The sequence below is a fragment of the Psittacula echo genome (assembly GCF_963264785.1).
Source record: "Psittacula echo genome assembly, chromosome: 5".
Classification (NCBI taxonomy): domain Eukaryota; kingdom Metazoa; phylum Chordata; class Aves; order Psittaciformes; family Psittacidae; genus Psittacula; species Psittacula echo.
This window is the reverse complement of record NC_137739.1, coordinates 2,633,013-2,650,922: the sequence shown is the minus strand read 5'-3', so window position 1 is coordinate 2,650,922 and position 17,910 is coordinate 2,633,013. Positions and strand designations below refer to the sequence as shown.

General features: G+C 55.8%; 1 protein-coding gene across 1 annotated transcript; it reads right to left on the bottom strand.

The window, feature by feature from the left end:
- Positions 1-343: 343 nt before the first annotated feature.
- FAM83G (family with sequence similarity 83 member G) lies at positions 344-16,928 on the bottom strand (the record flags this gene model as incomplete). Its single annotated transcript, XM_080620196.1, has 5 exons — positions 344-757; positions 4,285-5,731; positions 6,524-6,648; positions 10,091-10,258; positions 16,434-16,928. 5 exons carry the CDS (start codon positions 16,926-16,928, stop codon positions 344-346), a joined length of 2,649 nt encoding a protein of 882 aa, XP_080476322.1.
- Between the last annotated feature and the right edge of the window lie 982 nt (positions 16,929-17,910).

Sequence of the window (17,910 nt, the reverse complement as noted above, 5' to 3'; positions counted from 1 at the left end):
CAGGCCGCTGGGCTTTGCTGCCCTCCAACCCTAGGATGCTTTCCAGCTCTCGATGAGATCAGAGGTTACCCCAACCTGGAAGAGGCCTATCTAAAAGCTGTGCCATCCAAGATGGTTCCCAACGCAACCTGCCCAGAGCCAATGCCATGCATCTCTTCCGAGATCCAGTCTCTGGAGACCTGCCCTGGACCGGGATGACTTTTGGGCTGTCTATCATAGCCACGTGGTACTGGTGCACCGACCAGGTAAATGTAAACAAGATTCCCCTGCCCCATGTAACACAGCATTGCCTGGGGTCCAGACACGCTCTACTACCGCTCTCACCATGGAAGTCCACCTTTACCTAGTGCTCCTTCTGGCTGCTGGGCTCAGGAGGCTTCTTTTTGGAGTCAATAGAAGCACCTGGGGCTCCCGCAACCCTGCTCTTGAGGTGCTTGGATTGGGACAGTTTGGAAAGTGGGATGCCGAGGGGTGTCCTCATCTCCTCTGTTGTCTTCTGGCTTTCTGGCAGGGAGCTTAAGCACTTGCTTGATGTCCTGGGATTGCTGGCTGAGAGGGGGCCGGGCTGCTTGCTGGGGCTGAAGGCTTTGCTCTGCCAATAGGGCTGGCTGCCTGCAATGGTCTTTTTGGGTTCAGCTCCGTCCCCTCTGTATTTGGTGGCCCCGGGGGGTTTCTCATGTGTTGGGGAACAGGAGACCTCCTTGCCTTGTTCTCTGCCTGCGGGGTTCCTGGGTCGGTAGCGGTAGATGTGAGTCCCCTGTTTGTTAAAGAGTAGAGAAAGAGATGAGCTACTGATGCTGGTGTCTGTGCCATGGGCCTCATGGACAAACCCCTTTATCACTTGGTGCACTCCCTTGCTCAAACCCTATTGAGACTGGTGGCAGCTCAAAGCCACTGCTGCTCCTCTGTTTCTTGCTCTGGCAACACATTGTCCTGCACATTGCAGCATCTCATCAGCCCACGGGCTATCCAGAGTCAAATCACTGCTGCCTGCAGATCCAGAACCAAGGATGCCAGTGGCATCTCAACACCTTCTCCCCAGCAGCAGCCTGAACACCCATCTTAATCATCTAAGCCCACATTTCAGGCCCAAAGAGCATTCAGCCATCCAGACCCAACCGGTGGGATTAGGCAGCTACCAAGACGAGATGAAAGGATGGAGAGGAGGTGGGATGAGGAGACAAGTGAGCTGCAACACCACTGCGGGGGTGGCTGTGATTACCTGGGTTGAGAGACACGTCTGGATCGGGTCTGAGCATCGTGAATCTCAGTTCTGGCCCGGGTAAAGCCTTTATGCATGGCTGTGGTCACCAGATACTTATCTTCCCCTTTGGGTGTGCCTGCACCGCAATGTGGAGGCGTGATTGCACCCAGTGCAGATGTACCGGGGCAAGATGGAATCTAACAAGCGCAGGTGCTGATGGCAGGATGAGCTGGGGCTGGAAGGCTGCAGAGTTGGCTGCACCGAGCTGCCCTGCCTATGCCATGACCTTCACCGTGCTGCTGGCATCATCTCAGTGCCCAGTCATTTAGCACCAGTATCCCAATGGCCCTCGAGCAGATGCCTCCTGCTTTCACCATGGGGGCTGCATTCAAGCAGTTTGCCTTGGGTAATGCTAGATGGATTTAACCAGATTGCTTAAAATCAGTGCTAAGCTCTGAGATGTCTGCAGGTGGGAAGGACCAAGGGTGATTTAGCTCCTCTCCCTTCGAGGTCATTATGTGCTGATGATGTGCTGCGTGTGATGCCTGAGCTGGGTGGTGAGTCCTGTGGCTCCTGACATGCTCTGGCTCTCAGGTAGAAGCTAAACCATGGCTTCCCCAAGCATCCCACCCCAAGAACCAGCACCCCATCCTTTTTGCCCACCGTGAGGTCAGGAGGGGCCTAATGCTGCTGGATACTGAGCACTTCTCTGTAAGCCTTTGGGAAGAGTCTGAGCTCTTTTAAAGCCAGCACTTCCTATGGATTTTGCCTATTTAAGAGGTTGCCTCAAAGCTCAGGGCTGGCTGTGTTGGGGATGGACATGGCTTGGCCAAAGCTCTGAGGTGCAGTGGTTTGGGCAGTGTGGGTGGTGAGCTGTGGTAGGAGTGAGCTGCACTCTGTGTCCATTTCATTGCGGGCACTCTTAGGGGAGGAGGTTGAATAGAAGGGGCAAGAAGGGAGAGGATGGTGGTGGGGAACGGTTGATACTGGCAGGAGGACACACTGCTGTGGTTGCACCGGGATTTGTGGTGCTATGGCATAACACAGACCCAGTGCTGGTCTGGAGAGAAACCCAGCCGGGGGTTTGGGTACACATCTATGTTTGGAGCTGCGTTTGGGCCCAGCGGCTCCAGCATTTGGAGATGCTTGGGATGCACTTTGGCAAGGAGGAGGCTCACATGGAATAGATGTTGGTGGCTTCTCAGCCATTGCCTGGCTCTCCCACAGGGCATCGTCCAGCGATCAATCTCTGCTAAGAGCCTGAGTCACACCAAAGCTGGCTCCATCCTGGCCAGCCACCTGAAGATGCTGCCCTTGTTCGTTATCCTCATGCCAGGGATGATCAGCAGGGTCCTGTACCCAGGTAAGGGCTCTGCTGTGTGGGCATGGAGCTGGCAGGGTGGGTAAACAAGGAATGGAGGGGGGGCTTGTCTGGAACCCTCTGCTCTGCACAGACCTGAGGGCTCTGCAGGGACAGGAGAAGATGTGAATGTCCCCTGCAGTGCATCAGCCAATGCTACTGTGCTCTATTAACCATGCAGCTGGGTGGGAACAGGGCTGTGTGTATGTGGGCAAGGTGATGCTCCAGGGGTAACTTGGGTGCTGTGGTCTCAAAGTGATGGAAAACCCGTGCTGTTTGCCCTGTGGTTGAGCCTCCACGTGCATTTTGGGCTATAGGCCAGCACATAAGAAGTGTGGATCCAGAATGAAAACCTTTGGAGGTGGTTGATGGTGATTCTTTTTGGATTCGAGGTTTCTAGAAAGTTAATCAAGGGTTGCTTTGCTTTATTGATTTTACACATGGGAGAAGCTCTTCCCTGCACATTTCCATCAGTTGAGGGCTGGTTTTCCCAATCCTGATGGCGTTGTTAATTACCTGCCTTTCATCAAAGGGCCAGGACAAGTTATTGCAGGAGCACCAATGTCCCCGGCCACTCTGAGCAAGGTGGCACCAGAGGCCTGGGTGCAGAGCATCAAAGCAGAGCTCCTCACCCTGCACCGCTCCGCAGGGCACGAGGAGATTTGTGATGTGCGAGGATTAAAACCCTGCTCTGAGCTCTGTGGCGCTGGCTGGGAAGGGAGAAGCGAGTGGATTCGGGGCTTGTAAATTTAATTCCCTGTAAATACAGATTAGATGCTCAGCTCGGGTAACCTCAGGTGGCTTCAGTGATTTCAGCTGCTGATTTAGCCCTGGGGGTTTGAATGCCCTGAAAACAGCGGGTGGGGAGCCTTGAGAAACCAGATGGCTTCATAGTGGTGCAAGAGGCTGCAGTGCTTGGGTGGAAATAGGGGATTGACCCTGCGATCACTTCTGAGGGGGTGGGGTGATGCTCCTGCTATGGTGGGGATGCTGGTGTGCACCCCAAGCTCCAGCAGTGGGGATGCTGGTGTACGTACACCCTGAGCTCCAGCAGTGGGGATGCTGCTGTGCATCCCAAGCTCCATCCATGGGGATGCTGGCGTGCAGCCTGTGGCCATGCACCCCATGGGGTGACAAGGTCTGGCGTCACTCGTGGAGCAGCCACGAAGCTGCTGACTGCAGCGCTCGCCCACAGAGGTTGCCGTCCCTGTTTCTCTGTCTTGCTCTGCCTAATTATGTGTCCGAGTGCTTTTACTTTGATGCTAATCACCTTTGAGAGGAGCTAGAAAACAAACCCGAGTAGGACACGCCTGCACGCACGGTCTGTCCCTGCCTGGGCACGATGCCACTGCTGATGGGCTGCGGGATGGCGCTGTACAGCCCAGAGCCGCTGGGCTCCATCCCGCAGCTCAATGCCATGGGATAGCCCTTAATTCCCCCCAAACCTTCCCATTGCCAGCCATTCCTATTGCACTCCCAGACACAAATGGCTGGGTCATGGCCACCCCCTTCCTGACCAAGAGCACCTTTTGGGTGACTCCTACCATGGCTGCATGCAGGGCATTATTCTCCTATATGGGAAGCCTGATCTCAGCACGTAGGACGCAACACCGAAGCCAGGGATGACACCACGCCTCACCTAAGCTGGCTGGGTCACCTCCAGGTTTGCAACCTTTGTAGGGTGGAGAAGCATAGGGAAGGTTATAGCAAGAAGTCCTACCTGCGTGGCACTGCTGGGGTAGGAGCTGTTGCCGTCCAGGATGGTGCGGGGCAGCACGCACCTGATCTCCACCGCGTTGCTCCTCCTCTTGTTGGCATCCTCCATGCGGACGTGCTTTAGGGATGGGAGGCTCCCCAGGGGGCTGAGGAAGGTGCCTCGGCTGATGTGAGGGTCACTGAGCTTCCTCTGGATGGGAAGGATCTCCCCGTTGTGGGTGACATCCGAGTTGGTTCTCCGGAGCGGTCCATAGCGGTCCCGCACCTCGAAGTACTCATCTGAGATGGAGGAGGCATTGGAGCGGCGGTAGCTGTGGTCAGCAGAGCTGCTGGAGTAGCTCTCCTGGTCACTGAGGGTGATGTACTCCTCTTCCTCCTCCTCCTCCTCCTCTCCCAGCCCGTTGTGGGCACAGGGAGGCCCTTTGTCTTCCTGTGGCTCCGCCATTGAGTGGTCTGGCTGGAGATGGCAGCTCTCCATTGGGGCTCCGTTGGTGTTCTCCTCCTGTTCCTGCTTTGCACCCACATGGTCGGTCACCGGTGGTTGTGTGTCACCCTCCAGGGCAGTGCTACTGTCACAGGCTGTGACGACTTTGGTCATGAGGATGCCAACAGGGGTGGTCCTTGGCTTTGGAACTGGAGGTTTGATGTCCTCCAGTGTCTCCTCTGGTGGCTTCAAATGGTGACTCAATGGTGAAGTGGCAAACGAGCCCGATTGCTTCATTGCCCATCTGGTGCATTCGATGGGGCTGGTTGTGGTGGCTACAGGGGCTTCCATGGGGATCTGTGGGGTCTGTCTTTGGCAGGGGGACACCAGGAGTTGCTCTTGGTCCAAGTTCTTCTTGGCCTCCATCTCCCTGTTCTTCAGCATCTGCCGGTGCTGAGCACTGGCCTGGGACACATCACACACTTTGATGCGGTTCATCTGCGAGAGCTTCACGTTCTTTATCTTGGGGTCAATGATGTTGATGTAGCCCAAGACTTCGCTCCCAGGCTCGGGGTCGGGCTCAACCCAGGTGGGCAGATAGTCAAACATGTTGGCTTTCTCCAGGTTCAGGAGGCCAGGGTGGATGAGCAGGGAGAGATCGGCCACATCTCCGTGCCTGTCACCCCCCTGGCCCTCAGGCAGGGCTTTGCCTTTGGTGTCCACCTTCTGGTTCTTGTCCTGGGTCTCAGATGAAGTCTTGCTGATCTGGTCCGCGCTCTTGGCCTTCACCAGGGCATATTTAGGGTTTATCAGCTTCTTCACCACAGCGTTGGCCGGCGTCACCGGCACTACAGAGGGCAGCGTTACGGGCTCAGGTTCGGGCTCGTCGCCCATGGAGATGGATTTGAGGCTCACCCCTTTGGACATGAGGTAGAGCTCCTGGAACTGCTTGTCGAACGCCTCCACCACTTGGCCTGAGAGGACCGTGATGACGTTTCGGTCCGTCCTGGCCGCAGACCAGGTGAAGCTGGAACAGAAACACATTGGAAAGTCAGTGCTTGCTGGTAAATAGCACGCCTCTGCCCAGCCCTGGCTGCCCCCAAGGGATTGCTGGTGCTGGCAGGGACATGATCTGACTGTAAACATCAATCGTAATGGGATCGAAGGAGCAGCTCTCAACCCAGATGGAAATGAAGGGCTGAAGTCTTGAGCACATTGGGACTTGAAGTAAAAGTAAGGTGTTTGCTGTGGGCCAGTTGGTTTTTCTCTTCAGTGTTGGCTGCTTTTCCTTCCTCAGTTTGAGTTAGTTAAGAAAAGAGGCTCTGGATGGGCTTTTTGTTGTGGCCAGAAAGCAGGATATGTTTCAGTTCCATGTTTATAAAACTCGTCTTTCAGAGCTGAAAAGCTCACTGAAACTGATCTATTTCCACCAAAGTTAAGTCTTCATTTGGACAAATTGGAAAGGACAAACCCATTTGGACAAATTTGGGTAGGAAATGCTTGACTGGAAAAGCTGAGTTTGATGTGAGAGCTTGGACTGACCGCAGTTTAGTGCTTTTGTCCTTCCTCGAGCTCATCACATCCACTGGCAGAAGCACTTGAAGTGTTCCACCACCTCCAAGAAGGAGGGGTGTCCCAGATCTCCACATCCCAGGCTGGCCTTGAAAGACCATCTCCCAGCTTAAGAGGAGGGGAGAAAGTCTGGAATGGGGTCCTGGGGCCATGCTGGGCAATGACTGGGGCTTGGACTACGTGGGTGTGTGTTGGCCCTTTGACCAACACCTCCATGGGGTGGGCAAGAGGAGACGCCATCGGTTACCTGTAGGATCCGCACATGGCCCGATCTCCATCCACAAACATGAACTTCTGGGCCAAAGCCCCTTTGAACTTGGTGGCCGAGCGCGTGAAGAACTCTGTTCCCCCGGTGCTCCGGACTCGCAGGTTCTGCAAAGCAAAGGCAGAGCAGTGAGTGGCAACAGGAGCAAAGGGCTGGTCTTAGAGCATCATTCACCCCTCCACCGATACCCCCGTGGATGCTCCACAGTGGGAAACGCTCTCCATGGCCAGCTCAGAGGAGGCCACAGCGATGGGAAGATAAAATAACTTGCCCAAGGCCATGCAGCAAACTATGGATTTGGTTTCCAGAATTTCCTGCTTTGCTCAGGTATTGAGCAGCATTTTCTACCTCTTGAACCCTGCGCTGCCTGCATCCGTGGGTGAGCAGCGTGTGAGAGTGCTGCCAAGTGCTTCTCATCTCCTGCGATCTATGCAAATGCCACTATGGGAGAGGTTTCTTCACCTTCTCCCCAGTGGGAGACGTACAATGGTTTTAGGGGGAGGTGGTGACCTCAGGACGGTCCATACAGACCTGATGGCAATGGGCTTGTCCTCCATGAAGGTCTCCCATTGCTCGTCCTCTTAAATGTGAGCATCTAGCCCTGTTTGTAGGAATAGGTAGGAAAAAGATGACAGTGGGGCAGCATCTTTTCACCACTGGAGACCAAAACCCAGGGATGCGGGCTAAAAGAGCCAGGTCCCTGTGGATACGGCCAGGCAGTGAGGTGTCCTTCCCCATGGGAGCCTGGTCATGGAAGGGCAGCTCTAAGAAAACAGCTTTTATCTCCAGCCTGCTTCATGCGTCTGTGCATCTCCATGGAGGGCACCAGCACGTTTCTGCAGGCGAGCAGATAGCATCTCACTGCAAATGGTCTCCCTTGGGTGGAGAGAAAGTGTTTTCTTATGGAAGCGCCTACATTCCTCCTGTGCGTGCCGCGATGTTGGTGATGCCGTTGCTGTAGGCACTGTGTCGTCAGGAGGTCGTGCCCTCCATGGTTGGGTTTTTGTGTGTGTTTTGTTGGTTTCTTTGGTGTTTTTTACTAAAGGAATGAGAAGTATTCCTGTTCCCCACCTCCAGCTCTTATCTGCATCCCTGGGCTCTCCTTCCTCCTTATGCACCATGACCAGGCACATCCCTAAGCCTGCATTCAAGCTGAGCTTGGGCACCCCTGCTCCTTGTGCACCTGGTAGGAGGGATGGTGATTCTGTACTGGATTTAGCACGGTGCAAAAGCAAAGCCTTTCCCGAGCAGGTTTCCAGGGAAGTTTTACACCGAATGGAGATGGTTTTGGATTTGTTTTTGTGCATTTGAGGTTTTCCTTTCTAGTGTTTGCCTTTTTGCTTGGTGTGGCTGAGTGGTACCAGGGGTTGGCTGGAAGCAGGTTGGGGTGACAATTCATGGAATGGTTTTGGTTGGAAGGGACCTTAAAGCTCATCCAGCTCCAACCCCTGCCACGAGCAGGGACCCCTTCCACTGGAGCAGCTTGCTCCAAGCCCCTGTGTCCAACCTGGCCTTGAACACTGCCAGGGATGGGGCAGCCACAGCTTCTCTGGGCACCCTGTGACAGCGCCTCAGCACCCTCACAGGGAATTCCCACCCTTGTCCATATTGCCCCTGCCTTGAGGGTGGCTGGGTACTGGATAATGCTGAGCCCTCTGCCCATCGCCAGCCTGGGCATCCCCTCGCATTCCCGCTCAGGATCCAACCTTTGCACGAAGACCCAAAGCAGCCCTGGCTTTGTTTCAGTAACACACAGGAGAACGCAGCTCCCTGGAAGAGAGGTGCCGGTCCCCTTCCCTTCCCTCCTGGCTGCCGGCACCTCTCTGCTGTTAAGTAAGATCTGTTTATTTCATCTCTCCCAAGAGCAGCGAGCACCCAGCACCACAGCTGGGACGAGCTGAATCACTCCCCAAGCACTCCCCATTGCTCAACAAAGCGACCTCCTTGCCCAAGCCAGGCTGCTAATTGCGGCACCGAGATAACGACCTATGTTTCGTTAGCATCTCCTGGCTTACGAAGCAGCTCCCAGACACTGCCCTAGTTTCCTCACAGCAAAACTGCCTGCAACATGCGGCAAATCCCAACTTCGAGACATTTGCCGAGCTCTGCAGATGCTCTCCTGCTTTTCCAGTCCTGCCACCGGGCTGCTCATGCATTATAACAGCGCCGTGCGTCAGCTCCGGCTTTTCTGGTCTCGGAGCAGTCTGCAGCAGACCAGACTCTATGGGGAGGTGTGGAAGCGGGTAAAAGCTCAGTGGAGTCTGCTTTAATTGTTGTGAGCAGCAGTTAAGCAGGGCTGGTGGCTGGGGCTCGGCTGCTTGGTGCTTTGGGGGTCTCTGAGCCCCCCTGTTGTATCCCTCAGCCTGGCATGAGGGTGGCTCTGATGCGTTCCTGCTCACCATAAGCAGATGTGGGGAGCTTGCCCGGGCACGGGCCTCGCCGGCAGCTATTTGGCTGATGTCAGGCACAGAAACATCACTTCTCTGCCAAGCAACAGGCGAGGCTGAGGTGGGAAGTACAGCAGGAGAGGGGTGTCCGCGAGCCCTCAAGTGCTGGGCTGCTCCGGCGTGTTCGGATCTGATGGTGGTGATGGGGATGTTGTGCCCAGTGGAGACACTGGGGATGTGTCCTATGGATGGAGAGAGGGACCCCGCTCCCACTGAGGCTGATATAACCCCTCACCCTCTCCTCTACCCCTTCCTCTTCCTCTGCATTAAGCACTGTACCAACTGATTTCCTTTGCACCCCAGCATGCACAGGGATGTATAAGAGGTTTAGGGTGCTTTGGGCAGGGGATGGAGCCTCTCTGCTGCCCGGCGTCCCCTGCTCTGCTTTCCCTTCCCTTGTTCCAGCAGGATTTGTGCCACGTGCAGCCGCCAGCACCTCCATGGCTGGGTTAACACAGCGTGTGCAGGCAGATGGGTGCTGCTGGTCGCTGTGCGGTGTGAGCAGTGAGGGCACCCCTGGCAGCGTGGGTCCCTCCCTGCTCTGCTCCTGGCCCCGTGCTGGGGCGGAGGCTGTGGAAAAGGGGAAAATCGAGTTCTTCAGTTCCAGCCTCTTGACTTGCAGGAAGGGCCGAAAGGGAGAGAACCGGCCTGCGGCTGCTCCTGCCCCTGGGGAGGGAGCAGGAACAGGGCTGGTGACAGCACAGATCAGCCCCGCGGAGCATCCGTCGCTCCTGTCTTCCCTCTTGCTCACCAGGAGCACGGAGGTTTGCAGTGTCCTGCCTGAGTTGTGCCCTATGTGGGGACACAGCTCCTTGAACACCTTCTGCCCCAAAGCCAGCTCTGCCTGGGTACCAGAAGGTCCTCAGTCTCTCTGCATTCAGCTTGGCTGCATGGAAATCTGTGTGTCCATAGCTCCTCCATTCCCCTCCACCCTGCTGCTCCTGGATTTAGGCATCACCTTCAGCTTTGCTATAGAAAAATGGACTAAACTCATCTAGTTTAGGGGTTGTGGCTCCCCCAAGACAGGAGGGAGCAGGGTCGATAGCTCTGATAACCTCTCTGTATTGAAGGAGGTTGGAGGGCCCCTTTGGGCCACCCTTACCTTCAAGTGTCCAGCGTGCATCTGGGCTCGCTCGCACATCTGAAGGAAGTGCTTCACGTTGGTCTCATCCAGAATGATGTAAACCCCCACTTTCCTCTTGAACCCTGCATCCAGCAGGTCCTTGAAGATGTCTACATCGGTGAACATGTCCATGACCACCGCGATGACCTGGAGAGGGGAGATGAGAGATGAGTTTGGGTAGCATGGCTGGCTGACACCCCCAAGGTACAGCCAGAGCTTGTTTTGTGGGAGCCAAAGTGATGTGCTTGCTCTAGGAGGTTGGGATTTGGTTTTGGGAGCCAGCCTGAGGGTGAAAAGCAGGAGCCCCCAGTCCCATTCCTTTGCTGTCTCAATGGGAAGCTTGGTCTCAGGTGAAGCCTGTAGCATCACATACGTGTGAATAATTGCTTTCTGAGGGGGAATCTTTCTTGCCTTTAGCAAGCACCATTTGCTTCAGAGTCTGGTTTCTGGCTGAGAAGTTTGGTGTCCCTTTGCTATTGGCACTGCCTGTGGCCCCGTCACTGAGCCCTGGAAGGGAGAACCTGTGATGCAATGGTGCGTCTGCCTGTCTGAGGACACGTCTCATGGGCTGTCCCTGGGTTGTTGTGCATGCCTGTGTTGAGAGAAACAGGATAAAAAATAGCTAAGAATGGCTCTAAGTTTGGTAGCAAGTATCTGGATACCCCTGAGGCACATTTGGGAGCTGAAATGACTTTTAATACCTTTAAAAACAGGCTGGATGAGGTTGCTTCTAAGCAACCAGGAGTGTGCAGCTCCTGCAACTGCTGCTCCAAGTCCGGGCTGCTGCTAGCAGCGATGTGGTTGGGTTCATGGTCATGTCTCCACTGTGAGACCAAAACAGAGCATTGGGGACAGGGTTGCTGATGCCCCTCTTGGTCCTGTTTGTGTGGATCTTGCACGGTCACGAGCCTGCCGGGTGCCCAGGGTGCTGCTCCTGCATCCCTCCTTGTCCTAGGCTGTATGAGAGCGGAGCAGAGCCGGGATGACAGTGCCAGCACCCCGTGCAGTGACAGCAGGGTTTGGCACACAGCAGCGTCACTGTCCTTTGTAAGCCGGAGCTGCCTTTGTACCCAGGGCGTTTGCTGCCCTGGCAGGACCAGGGCGAGTCCTGTGTGTGATAGGAAGATGCATCTATGCCACGTCCGAACACGCTGGGATGGTGGCCTAAGCACCAAAGTTCACTCCACGCCATGGATTTTACCTTCCTGGAGATGGCATCACCCCTGATGGTGAGCAGCAGCGGTGCAGCACAAGGGATGTGCAACTGAGCATCTCATCTGCCCTATCCCTGGGGTAGCAATAGGGTAGCGCAGCCCACAACCTCTCCTTATCCCACATGGGGTGGTAACAGCCACACAGGGAAGTGGCTTGTCACTGGGGCACTGTCATTGCCTCATGCTTGGAAACCCATCAGTGTCCCCATCTCTGTGGCTATTCCTGGAAGTTGCCCTGGATCAGGGGAGATGGTGCTCTTCACTTCCAGGAAGGCTCTGCTGGCTACAGCACATGGCCAAGCTGGGAAGGATAACACGATGGGAACATACATGCTGTGGGGTGCCACAGGGAGACCCTGGGATACTCCTCCCTATGGAAGGAAGGGATGAGGATGGTGCCGGGTGCTTGCACACTCAGGCGCGTCCAGTCCAGGGCTCTCAAAGCACCAAGCTGCCTTTTAATTAGTTCTGTGCCAGAGGAGCTGGAGAGTTCTAATTAAGCAGGGGATTATTGCGCATTATGACACTGCTGGCTCTTCCCTTCCTTCTCTGCAGGAGATGGGGCAAGGAGCGAGGCTGCATGGGGAGCCTCAGCCTGTGCCATCCCCAAACCTGGCCACATTCAAGTGTTTCAGGAGGTGACAGTGAGAGGGGACCACTCACTGCCTCCTGATTCTAACTGAATTCCCATTTATCCTCACCCAAGAGCCTCTCAACAGGCTTTGCCATAAATCCTCACTCCCTCGTGCATCCGTTCCTGTGCTTTGTCCCGATGGGGAAACTGAGGCAGCAAAGCGGGTGCTCACTTTGCATGGGCTGCGCTTGTCTCGCCAGCGATGTAAAGTGGGACAGGTTCAAAGCTCCTCTTAAAGCTCAGGGCTTGACTTTTCCATGTACAGCCAGGGATTGGGGAGGAGCTGTGCTGTGAGTCCTGGATGAAAGGGCACTGGGGTGGCATCTGCCTGGCTTGGGGAGGTGGGTTTGGTGGCAGATCTTTGCTCCTGTCTCTGACACTGGTGATCCCTGTGGCCATGGTCACATCACTGCCTGTGAGCTGCATTTTCTTTGCAGGAAGCTGAGCCCATATCAATAGGGATGAGAACAGTACTGGCCTTCATTTGGGGAGGAAAAGGGCATTTTCCCACTGTGATCCTGGCATTCCCGAGGTGTTCCCTTGCTGCTCTGGGTCTGAAGATAGGAAGGGATGCAGGCAGGACATGGTGATGTCCTCTATCCCAAGCACTGCCCATAGGATGCTGAGCAGGGAGCACACTGCAGGCAGTTGCCCAGGGCAGGAGGCAGCCTGGCTCTCACCCACTTACCCACATTTTCAACCCAATTCCTCCTGCTCAGCTGGTGCATCCTGCTCAGTGCTGCTGCTTCCCTCCCCACTGTGTCTCGCCTGCAGGACAGCCTCGGCCTTGGTTTGTCACTGGGGTCTCAGGCCAGTGTGCCAATGTACTCTGGCACAAAATGGGATGGGAGAGTGAGGATGGCGCTGCCAGTGCTCCCAGTGCAGTGAGAGTCCAAGGACCACAGGGATACAACCTGCTGCCTGCACTGGAACCTTGGCTGGGACCTGCTTGGTCTGTACCAAACCCAGGTATGGGGTTTATCTGTAAGGAATGGAGGTCTGTTTGCTCCAGAGAAGTGAAATCTTGTGTGCTGTTTGCTTCCCATTCCCAGAGCTGGGAATGGGAGTGCCTGGAGCAAAATGCCCCGTTCTGCTGTGGGAAGTGAGCTTGGTACCCTTGTCCTTGTCACCTCTGCCGGGGCAGCACTCGGTGTCCCACATGCTCCATGTTAGGGGAGGTCTCCAGCAGCAGGAGAAGACCCTTTCCTCTGGGTCATCCCAGGAACATTTGCCCTCCCTTTGCCATTCATCTGGAGGGTGTAGAGGAGACCAGCCCCAAATCTACAGCCAAATGCTCCCAGCACCCAAGTGGGTGATGCTTTTCTTCCCAGGAGCTGCCAATTGATCCATTGGATGGAAAAGATGCGCTGGTACCGCATCCCAACACCCCGAGCATCACATCCCCTCAGACACTGGGCAAACGATGTTGGGATCCTCCTGATGAGCACGTCAAGCGCAGGATCATGTTTTATAGAGGAAATGACAGCTCTTTATTAGCTCACTCTGACTCATCAGATAATGACTTTTGGGGTGCACCACGTGGGCACTCCATAAATTAGGCAGGCACCAAAGCACAATTAGAGGAAGCGTGTTGGGATGAGGGAGAGGTGGGACAAGTAACATTAATAATTGCTCTCCCCCGTCGACCCTTTCATCCAGGAATGGCAGAGGGCTCTGTAAACAGTAATTAATAGGGGCCTCCCAACCTTGGCTGGAAGCTGCTCAAGGTAATTATACCACCACAATCCCAACCTGGAACCTCAGGTGCAGGGGAGGTCAGATTTGCTGCAGTCTCAGGTGGCTTTTGGCCAAGGTCGTTGTTTGCAGCCTGCTCTGGTTTCTGGGCAGATGGAGCCAAAATCTAGAGCAGGAGAAAGGAGGGAGATCTTCCTCCCTACCCATCCCATGAGCTTTGCAGCCCCAGGGGATCTGCATAAGGAGCCAGACCTGCAAAGGTCTCCAGTGGTGCACCACGTCCCTGACCACCTCTGTTTATTGGCCACAAAGATGGGATTTGCTGGGAGATGAGGCCACAGGATTCTGCCTCCCTTCTCTCCCGTTTATTCCCAGAGAGAGGAGCGGATCATTTGCATCCCCTGCTCTGGCTCGCCCAGGTTTGCTTCTCTGAGCTCAGCAGCGTTCGGCCTTGTTCCTGCAAGCAAGTAAGTGCATCTGCACCATCAAAGGGGCCTCACGTCCCAGCTCTTGGCTTCCTCACCCAGCTCTGAGCCTCCCCAGCATCAGCAGTGCTCACACAGGCTCGGAACTCTCCTCAGCCAGGCTGACGCTGGGTGGACTTTGCTCCTCTGGCCACGAGACAGCAACCGTGAGCTTTGTTTGGTGTTTGGTATCTGAGAGCGTTTCAGACCGAGCGTCTTTGACAGCTGCTGGAGCAAGGGTCATCCTCTGGGATGCAACACCCAAGCCCGTGCTCCTTTATAGGTGGATGAAGGGCTCTGCCATTGACCAGTGGGATGGGACAATTCAGCAGGGATCTGTGCAGAACACCATAGGAAGGACAGGGCATGTGGCCAGCCAACATGACATCGGATGGGGTGGCAGCCGGACCATCCCTCTGTCTGCTTTTGGCTTCCTCAAACAAACCCTTTCACCTCTGAGCTGCTATGAAGATCTTAAGCCTTGGCTGGAATCTCTGTGTGTGGTTTAGCCCAGCATCCCCATGCTTAGGAGCACTCACACCAGCGCTGAGCAGGTTTGGCTGCAGTAACTGTGGTCCTCGTATCTATGGGGTGGGAGGCCTCTGGAAGAAGCCCATTTGTGAGACTCCTGCCATCCCCAGACCCTGCAGACTGCATAAGCACGCACCCATCTCTACGCTCCATAAGCTCCAAGCAGTCTCCTGCCTGTCACCAGTGCTGTCACCACCTCTCATCCCACCAGCAGGGACCACCTGGACCAGGAGGCAGAGCCCAGCCCTGCTTATGGAGCACCAAGGAACCGGCGACAAGCAGAGCATCATCCACCGCGGCCCCATCCCTGCAGCGTGGAGAGGCTCCAAGGAGAGGTGGGGATGGTGCCTGACTCAGCCTCCTGGCTCTGCTGAGCAGGAGGAGGGCGCTGGGATGACTCAGGAGATGCTGTTTGTGTGGGGGCAGGTGGGAAGCGGTGAGTAGGCAAAGCCAGGCAGGAGCTGCAAGCCCGGGTCAGAGCGAGCTGGAAAGACCCGAAGATGAGACATTCCTTGCTGTGGGGGAGTTCTCCCATCCTCCATCCCTTGGAACTTCAGCCCTCCCTTCCCTTTGTTCTCACTGCAAAGCCCTTTGGAGGGGAAAACATTGCAGGTAAGGACAGGTCAGCTCGGCTTTTGCAAGGTGTTACTGGCCAGAGATGGCTCCTGTCTGCAGCACAGCAGCCCTGGTATCCCAAATCTGCTGTCCCTGTGAGCCTTGGATGTGTTTTCCTGCCTGAGTCCGGGCTCTTCATGCTCAGATCCTCAGCCCTCTGGTCCTGAAAAAGCTCTTAATGGCTGCATGCCACTAGGGTTTGTGAATCCCAGCACTGTTCCAGGCCCTGGCACGGGGAATCACTACAACCAGGTAGACCTCATGCATCCAAGCCTGGCTTCTTCTGCTCCACAGCCACCCTGGCAGGGTGCCCCTGTTTTCCTGCTGCAGTACCCTCAGGGTTGGGATGCTTCTCCATTGGAGGTGCTTTTTGCAAGGGAGTGGATGCACAGAGCTCAAAGAGCTTCAAAGCACCATGAAAACAGCAGGTACTGACCCCCCCGTGCTTCCCAAATGGGACTGGGGCACTGGGAAACACCAACAACCTCTGCCCACCACCATCATCATCTCCCTCCTTTCCTGGTCCTCCTGCCCATGACACCAGCCTGACCCCATCACCCTGCTCCCTGGTTTGGTGCCACAGGGAGGACAAGTCTTAACCCAAATCTCAGCATCAACCCAGCCTTGTCCTGTGCATCAGCTCACCCTTTAACTCTTAAAACCAGGATAGGGCCAGCTTGGGGCACCGCAGCAATCTCGGGCTACACTTGATGCTCATGTACATCAGCACCAGAGCAGTGCTTTGCCCCAGGGCTGAGTTTGGCTCCTCTGGTTCCTGCGTGTTGCCACATGCAGTCACACAGGGTTTGGGAATAACGATCCTGGGGCGCCTGGGACTGTGGGATCACCACTGGGAAGCTGCTCACCCCTCTTTTCTCCCTAGAGGTTTCCCCCACAGCCCCATAAGGACTCAATGCTGCTGCCGCATGGATCATGGAAAGGGTTGTGTTGCTCCCAGGGGGTGCGGGACCAAACTAACAGCATCTTCAGCAACATCAGATCCCTAAATACTGATTACACACATTAAAACCCGAGCGCTTGACCGCGATGCCTTTACTTGGGCAGAGCTCACCGCAGAGCAGAGATTGCCTTGGCCAAGCAGGACGTTAGGATCTGTCATCAAGACAGCCTGAAGGCAAATCCTGCCCGGATCCCGCAGCACACCTCACCTTCTGAGCCTGGCAGATCATCTTCCTCACCACTTCCTTGATGTGCGCTTGCCCCTCGATGGGCGGCTGCATGTAGACAGTGGCACGGGTGACGCCGCGGTAGGCGATGGTCTCGGGCCAGCCGAGGTCCAGCTGCGGGATGGAGCGGTCGGACCTCTGGGGCCAGTATTCCAGGGATGGGGCCATGTCCTGCTCGTCCCCTTGGCTGTTGTGGTCGCCGTCGCTCTCCCCCGTGCTGCTGCCATGGCGTGGGATGTACTCGGAGCCAGGGTCGTACGTCTCCAGTGTATCCAGGATCTTCTTTAGCTCCAGCTCGGAGAGGAAGTCCCTGATGTTCTCCTTCTTCAGGACCTCATAGAAAGCATCAGGCCCGCGGGAGGCCAGCGCCTCCAAGGCCAGGCGCTGCTCCTCGCTATAGAAGAACTCAGGCTTGGACTCGCTGGACCTCCAGTTGACGTGGCTGTCATCCAGGCACTGCACTTGGGAGAAAGCCATGGTGCCGATGCACACCGGTCCCCCCTCTCCCAAGGGATCTCTGCACCCCCAGCGAGCGCCGGATGTCAACAGTAAATAAGGAATTAATGATTCTCCAGTCTTTAAACACACAACTCGCTTTGCGTCGCCCTCCCCGGCTCAATGTGCAGCTTTGGGAATGCTCTGCTCCCTTCTCCGCTGGCTCCAGCCACGCCAGAGCTCTCCTATGCCGGGGAGGAGGATTTGGTTTCTTGCTCGCTCCCGGCTCCAGGCAAGGAAAACCTGGAGCTTCCCACGGCGGGGGCAGGGGCGTGGGGTCCTCTACCTCCGCGTCCACGCTCTTCTCATCCTCCGCTCCTTCAGGACAACGATAACACCGGATCAAAGCGGGAAACAAGCAGGAAAACAGCTTAAAGAAAGGCAGGGAAAAGCAGCGTTTCTTGGCCCAAACGCCGCCCGTGGTGGTTGCTCCTGGAGAACCCGGTCAGCCGATGGGATTCGTGGCACCGAACGTCTCCACCCGGCTCTGGCGCATCGCCCTGGCTGCCGGGTCGGTTACTGCGGGCTCCTGCCCGCGCGCGGTGCCGGGGCCAGACAGGTAACAGCGAGAAGTGAAAAGAGGAAAAGCAAAAGAGTGATTCATCACTCTCCGCCCTGCCCCACCTGCAGTCACATGCTGCCTTCACACATTCCGGCCCTGCCCGCACGTTAACCCTTTCAGCTGGTGCTGCCCGCACGCCTCTGCCCCGCGCTGTGCGGGTGCGGGAGGTCAGGGGGCGGATGGGGAGCGGTTGGGTGTTTGTCTTAATAATAGCAATAATAATAATTAGTGTTACTGTTGTAATCAGATCTCGCCTGAAATCTCCCCTTCTCCCCTTGGTAAGTCAATATCTTCCAGGAAAGCAGCTCTGCCGCATGCTTAACCCCTCCTGTGCTGAGCACAAGGACCCTGATGCTTGTGCAGGAGCTCAGAGCCCAGTTTGGGGCTACCATAGAGTGCTTC